Consider the following 7,495-nt stretch of genomic DNA (forward strand, 5'->3'; position numbering starts at 1 on the left):
AATCATATGAGACTAACTCCCGATTGACAACACTTAGGAATCAGTTCATCATGGTCAGATTCATATCAACATTCAAGATCAGATTCATATCAGAACAACATTAAGATTCATCAAACTCAAATCACAATTTAAGCTTGAAACTCAATTCAGACCAAATATCATCAAAAATAAAGATTCAGTGATTAAACTAACACACTTCTAGCTTAAACCTAAACAAGAACAAATGAACACTGTCAACATACTGAATGAAAACAAACTGACTTATATGAAAAAAAAAAAACATGGTGAATAACAATGAGAAAGGGAAATTGGAACACTTTGAAACAAATGATACCAACAGGCCTATTTCCACACAAAATTAGAACAGAAAATAAACAGGAGGGTAAACCTACTGGAATGAACCAAAAATTAAACTATTATTATGCTAATCTAACATTCAAGCATACCAGACTAATCGACGACACTTATTCAATCGATTACACAAATTATAACATATAACAATCGACAACAAACAGAAGCAACAATAAAATTGGACCAAAATAAAAGGTCTGATTGGAGAAAGAAAAGAGTAATCGATAAAAAAATGAATTTGAACTCATCTTAAACAAACAAACAACAAAACATGAAAACAAACAGGGAAACAGAAGAAATACCTTTGAACTCAGAAATTGGACGACCCTGACTTGGACTCTGACTCTGATCTTTTATTGAGGTCGAACGGACCTTAATCGAGTGTTCTCAACTGAGAACACTTCGACTAAGGTCCACTGGACACCCAACTTCCTTTAATTTGGACAGATTTCAGCTTTTGGTTTTCTAGGGTTCTTGGGGGTTCGATATGGGGTTCGAACGGTTCTGGTCTAATTCGAACCAAACCAATGGTGGTTTGGTGATGGGGGATGTCAGGGAGATGTCCGGTAGGAGTTTGGGACTGGTTGGGGTAGGTTTAGGTTCTGCTCGAATCTTCGATTGAAGATTCGAGAAGCTGGGGGTTGATTCGAGGTAAACGGTTAGCGGATCTGTAACGAGGGTGGTCAGAGGGTTCAGGGATGTTATTTGGGTGGCCGGAGGCGTCGTTGTCGCCGGGTCTTAGGCGAAAGTGTGGGGTGGCGGCTCTAGGGTTTCGAGGGGTCGGCTCTGAGAGAGATGACTGAACAGGGAGGGGCGTTTGGAAATGAGAGAGGGGTAATGGGTCTGGGTATTTTGGTACATTAGATTGAAGGGATTGATGTGATCTGTTGGATCAATGAAGATTGACGGCTAGGATCAAGGGGATTAACCAATACGGCGTCGTTTGGTTTAAGTAGGGGGTCGATTTGAACCGGGTAATGGGTCGGGCCAGGGAATGGGTAAGGGAGACGACTTTTGAGTCGTTGGATCATGCAGGACCAACGGCTGTGATTGATTGCCATTGAAACGACGTCGTTCGAACATCTGTGAGATTTGGACCGGTCTGGGCATCTGTTTGGGCCTGATTTTGGTCAAAATAAAACGGCCCAGTTCCGATTTTGCCCAATTTTCACTCTTTTCTTTTTTCCTTTCATTTTCTTTTAATTCCTAAAAACCAAAATTCCTATATTAAATTGTAAAACCAAGATTATTTTAAAAAGATATTAATTAACCCTTAACAATAATTAACACACAAGATCAAATATTGATTAAAATATAATCACACAATTAAACAATAAAAATGACAAAGCTACCAAAAATTCATATTTTTGTGATTTTCATTCTTTAAAATAGGACATGGTTTAATTTATTCAAAAAATGCATAATTAAATCCTAAATATGCACGCAACAGGTATTTTGGTATTTTTCAATTAATTAAAACAAGGTAAACATTCACAGACAAAAATAATTATCCAAAATGTCACGCAAAATTCTCAAAATTGTACCCAAAGGCAATTTATTTTATTTTCGATTTCTTTTGGAGTAGTTTTCGTGAAGCAAAAAACACGTTCTCATAAATGGGTATATAAAATTAAACATAAGGCCGATGAGAGTATAGAAAGATTTAAGGCAAGATTAGTCATTAGAGAGGACACTCAATAAGAAGGAATTGACTACACAAAAACTTTTTCTCCTATTGTTAAAATGACCACAATCAGATCAATCATTGTTGTAGCTGTTAAGAAGGGTTGGAATATGTTTCAATTAGATATCAACAATGGCTTTTTGCATGGGGATTTAGATGAAGAGGTGTACATGAAAATTCCTCAAGGTATGATGGTTTCTGGGAGCAATATGGTGTGCAAATTAAAAAAAATTATATGGTTTAAAACAAGCCTCTAGACAATGGTATTCCAAGTTGAGTGAATCTCTTATTTCCGTGGGTTATTCAGTCTCTAAAAATGATTACTCCCTTTTCATTAAGTCTGGTCATGGTCTTATTACTATTGTCGCTGTTTATGTTGATGACATTTTGTTGAGTGAGAATTTTGAAAAAGAAATGTCTTCCCTCAAACTTCTTCTGGACCATCAGTTTAAAATAAAAGATTTGGGGCTTATTCACTATTTTCTTGGGTTGGAAGTGTTATCAGAACCTGGAGGGGTGATCGTTTGTCAAAGGAAGTTTGCTCTTGATCTCTTAACTGAGTTCAACTACTTGGATAGCACTCCTGTAGCTAGTCCGATGGATGTTACTATGAAATTCAAAGCCAATTCTGAGGAACTCTTGCCTGATCCTACACTTTACAGAAAGTTGGTTGGGAAACTGAATTTTCTCACTAATACTAGACCCGACCTTGCTTTTTCTGTTCAATTCTTAAGCCAATTTATGCATACTCCTTCTTCTTCTCATCTCACTGCTGCCTTTCATGTGCTTAAATATGTCAAAGGGACTTTGGGTCAAGGTTTGCTTATGTCTAATGATCCTGATCTTTCTCTTCAAGCTTACTGCAATTCTGATTGTGCAACTTGTCCCCATTCTCGCAAATCTGCTAGTGGTTATTTGGTTCTACTTTGGGGGGTCCCTTCTTACTTGGAAATCCAAGAAACAACAAACTGTTCCCCTCTCTTCTGTTGAAGCAGAATACAGGTCTATGCATAGAGTCGTTGCGGAGTTGGCATGGTTGACCAGATTGCTCAATGAGTTGTCTGTTGCTTCGATTGTTCCAGTTCCCCTTCATTGTGACAGTCAATCTGCCATCTATATAGCTCGAAATCCTGTTTTTCACGAATGCACCAAGCATATTGAGCTTGGCTGTCATTTTGTGCGGGAAAAGCTTCATGAGGGTCTCATCTCTTTATCTTTTGTACCTAGCAGACTGCAGCTTGCGGACATGTTAACTAAAGCTCTTCCTGGAGTGGCTCACCGATCCATCTTGAGCAAGTTGGGTGTGGCAAACCACCCTCCAACTTGAGGGGGTGTTAGAATATTAGTTGGGCTTAGTTGGGCTTTGGTTGTATTTGGGCTTCGTTATTTATATTGGGTTGTAGTTGGCCTTGTATCATTTTTTCTTTCTCAACTTATTCTTTGTAAATGGATCTTACATAACTAATAGAAGGTTCCAGAGAGTGAACTGATCAATTCTGCTGATCCAATTTTTCTCTCTCTAATGTGCGACGATCTTCTTCTCTTTCTCATTGTTTCCACATTCGAATCTCATTGGGTTCTAACAGGTTGGGAAAAAAGCTAAGAATGAAGAATAAAGTTGGCATTTCAAAAATCTTGAAGTCAAGTTGTCTAAAGCAAGTTTCCAATTAACAAATACTAGCAAACATACAGAAGAAAAATTATACAAATATAGCATAAAATATTATAAATCCTGTCACGCTCAAATCTTGAAGTAGGATTTGGTCTGGCAAGAGAGAAAAATCTACTCATACAGTTCATACTACACTGAAATTCCAAAGCTTAGAAGGACGAGAGGAGTTCCCAACAACCCTTATTATTAATTAAGTATTCCTCCATAATATTCTTTCAGTTATATAAAATAATCTCGGATCTACCTAAAAATAAGACACAATCATCATAGAATATCTTGAAAAGAAGCTATCCATTTAATAATCTATCATATGAAGACAAGGTACAATAGTACCAGCAATTGCTAGTGAAAGCTTAGTGTTCAGAGAGTTCAGATTTAACCACAGATCCAACTGTGAAGCATCAATGTCTGATTCTATATCTGTCACTCTCACTTTCCTTAACCCAACCAACATAACTCATATCAAAACATGTCAGTTATTTCATTTGTATAATTGAATATGAAATTTTATCACATACCAAACTTACCCTAGATGTGTAGTTAGCTATTAAACATGTCATGACATCTATAGTTATAGAAATATTTCATTAAGTGTCGGAGGCAGATGTAGTGTGCTAGTTATGGATTCAATTGAATCCATAACTTTCGATACAAAGTAAAAATTTATATGTAAAAATTCATTAAAATTATAAAAATAGTAGATACAACCCATAATTTTAAAAATATAATAAGTTCAATGCTAAAAATTATAAAAATTGAACCATAGAGTTTAAATCCTGGATGCGCTTCTATAAATAAGTGTAATATGAAAAGTTTCTAAGTTAATAAATTTTTAGATATATAGAGAGATTTTTTTTGGAACACACTCAAATTAAAGAATAGTACCATATAAAATGAAAAAAGGTATTTCGAAATAAAGAACAAATTTTAAGTTTCATTAATTTGTCAACCAATATTAGACAAACAAGCCTAACAGATACAGCCCATAAACAAACAAAAAAAAAACACATAGAGATTAATAACTCAGTTGAATCAAAACTCTTGATACAAAACCCTTAGACATTTAAATTAAGATTAAAACTATCTGATCCAAGAAAGAAATTCTATTTTTTTCCTCCTTTGCAAAGATTGAGCTTCTTCTAACAACTACATGAGTGGACTATTGAGAAGTCCATGCCAAGAAGAACCTCCAAATCCAGTATTCCAATTTTGCCCTCTGTTTGAAGCTTCAAAATCAGCCATATTGTTCACTTCTCCATTAATTTGCCATGGAAATCCCCACAAAATTCTATTATTCTCACCTTCTCTTGCTATATTGCACATCTCTTGTTTCACAATTTTGCCTCCACTCATTTCTTGATCATAATTCATTCTCATTTCTTCATTCGCATTATTCATTCCCATTCCTCCATTTTGTACCTGCCCCATATTATTCTCATAGTACAAATTTTGGTACTGAAATCCATTTGGGGTTTCAAGAAATCCACCCCTTAGTGTATCAAGAAAGCTAGTAGAGGCAATATTATTCCCATGATTATTATACATCATTGACATATTATCATTTTCTTCAATTCCCAAATTCCCATTTGCTTGTTTTTGAAGTCTAGCAAATGCTAGACTTAAATCACTTGAAGAATCATAAGAAGTTGGTGTGATAGAAGATATTGGATTATTAGGGCTATTAGTCAAAGACTGATCTTGGCTTCTTTTTGAGGATATTCTTTTGTTTTTTCTACAGCCACCACCAACTGGAACATTTCGTAGTGTACCACCTTTGGTCCAATACCTTCTACATGATTTGCAAAAGTATCTAGGTTGAGTGAGACTGTAGTTGTTGTAGTAGCAAAATTTTGTGTTGGTTGAGTCACATCTTGGACATTTTTGTGCTTGTTCTGCACCTGGCCTTGGTTTCTTTTCTTGATCTTGCTTTGTGCATACCAACATGCTTTCTAGTGTTTGAGATGACATTTCCTGTAAAATCACAAATTAAAAAGAGAGATTAGAGTTTAATTAAACTTACTTACATTGTTGATCGCAAGCTTATAAATATAAGGAGGATTGCATTAGGTTAACAAATTATCGTAAAACTAATTAATTTGCGATGAACCCTTACAACACATAACATATACGAACTCCTAATCACTAGTAAACAAAATTTGAAATACCTAGCTAAAAGATGTTCGTACGGATATTTGAACTACAAAGAAATTAAATTTACATGTTTTCAAGGATTTATGGATACCTGCTTTTACATTAAAAATATCACTTTAACTCGAAAATTGTACATTGCTTTAATTTTCTGAAACATGCATGCTCTCTCTAACAGAAAACTAGTAAAACTGAAAATAATTGAAAACTTGTTCATTTGATCTTTCTATTCTTTCCCTTCATGAATTGCAAAGTAGAGCACAAAGTTTTGAGTTTTCTTCCTTTTCACAATTATTGTGGAAATGAAATCTTCATTTTCAGAAAACCTTTCTTGTTTCTCCTTGAAGCTATGAGGAAATTACTTGAAATAAAATGTAGTACTAGTTTACACTAGATATTTTTCCAAATTCTGAAGCGTTTAGAAAAAACATTTAGAACTAACCCTTTGATATAACTCCAAACTAACTAAATTCATAGAAATTGAGAACTTAAAAACTAAAATTAAAGCAAAAAGAGTAGTAGAGATCAAGTGAATTAAAAGAATTGGTGCTCTAATCTTGAGAAAAGCTAGTATTTTTGCTGTAGGATTTAACTACAAATTTTACTCCATATATTGGTATACATATCTGATTTTAGCTTTGCCCACAATTTCCCATATTCTTCTAAAAAAGACAAGAACAAAGTGAAAAAATATAGAAAGAAACAAAGAACATACATACAAAATCATACACACAAGAGAGATAAAGGATAGTACATCCTGTACTAAGCTACGTTATATGCGAGGTCCCAGAAAGAATTGAGCCACAAAAATCTAACGTACGCAGCCTTACCTTACACGACAGAGAGGCATGAACAAATAAAAAGGAAGAAAAAAGCAAATAATAGAAGGTCCTAGTAAAATAAGCAAAACAAAGAATGAAAGAAAGAAACCATCATTTTGTTTACTTAAGGTAACACTAATTTGTTTAACCAAAAAAAGGTAACACTACTATACATCTCTCTCTATAATATTTACCTGGTGGTGATGGTGAGCATTAGAAGGATCCATTCATACACATTAATCAGCTCTACCTCTCTAATATCAAAAGAACTTACAACTCAAAATCTCCAAGTTGGTTTTTTCTTGAAAGAAATAGACAATTGATTGATCTATGAAACTTCAAGAAAACCAGAAGGGGTTGATTTGTATACAGAGAAAAGAGGAGGACTAATGCAAAAGTAAAGAAAAACTTGTAGCCGTCTCTCTCAATCTCTCTGTGTATATATAAGGAGAAAAAAGTGAAGGAGAGAGAGATATTGAGGGGGGGGGGGGCAGTACCTGTCTTAGCAAGGGGGATTGTGGGTGAGAGATAAAGAATAGAAATAGAATAGCGTAATGATTACTAGGAAGTGTACGAGAAATGTGTGTATCTAGGCATCTTAGCACGCAGTTAAAGCTATATTCAGACATAGATAGCCAGAGAGAATGGAAATTTCTAGTGAGAGTTTTTACATTTTTCATTTTGTTTTCTTCATTGCATGCATACGCAATTTAAGAACAAAGGTTTCTTTTTCTTTTAGTATTTGATTTGCAAAATTTACTATAGCTCCATTCATCTACATTTATGTTGAATAAATTGTATGACAAAGCATATTTCCTA

At 34.6% G+C, this 7,495-nt stretch overlaps 1 protein-coding gene across 1 annotated transcript; it reads right to left on the reverse strand.

The window, feature by feature from the left end:
• Window positions 1-4,621: 4,621 nt before the first annotated feature.
• On the reverse strand, window positions 4,622-7,083 carry LOC104211128 (dof zinc finger protein DOF2.1-like). The gene is made up of 2 exons (XM_009760132.2): window positions 6,871-7,083; window positions 4,622-5,678 (listed from the first exon to the last, which is right to left on the reverse strand). The coding sequence occupies exons 1-2, from the start codon at window positions 6,901-6,903 to the stop codon at window positions 4,854-4,856; spliced, it is 858 nt and encodes a 285-aa protein (XP_009758434.1). The 5' UTR covers window positions 6,904-7,083; the 3' UTR covers window positions 4,622-4,853.
• Between the last annotated feature and the right edge of the window lie 412 nt (window positions 7,084-7,495).

The sequence above is a fragment of the Nicotiana sylvestris genome, chromosome 11, assembly GCF_000393655.2.
Source record: "Nicotiana sylvestris chromosome 11, ASM39365v2, whole genome shotgun sequence".
In the NCBI taxonomy this organism is placed as follows: Eukaryota; Viridiplantae; Streptophyta; class Magnoliopsida; order Solanales; family Solanaceae; genus Nicotiana; species Nicotiana sylvestris.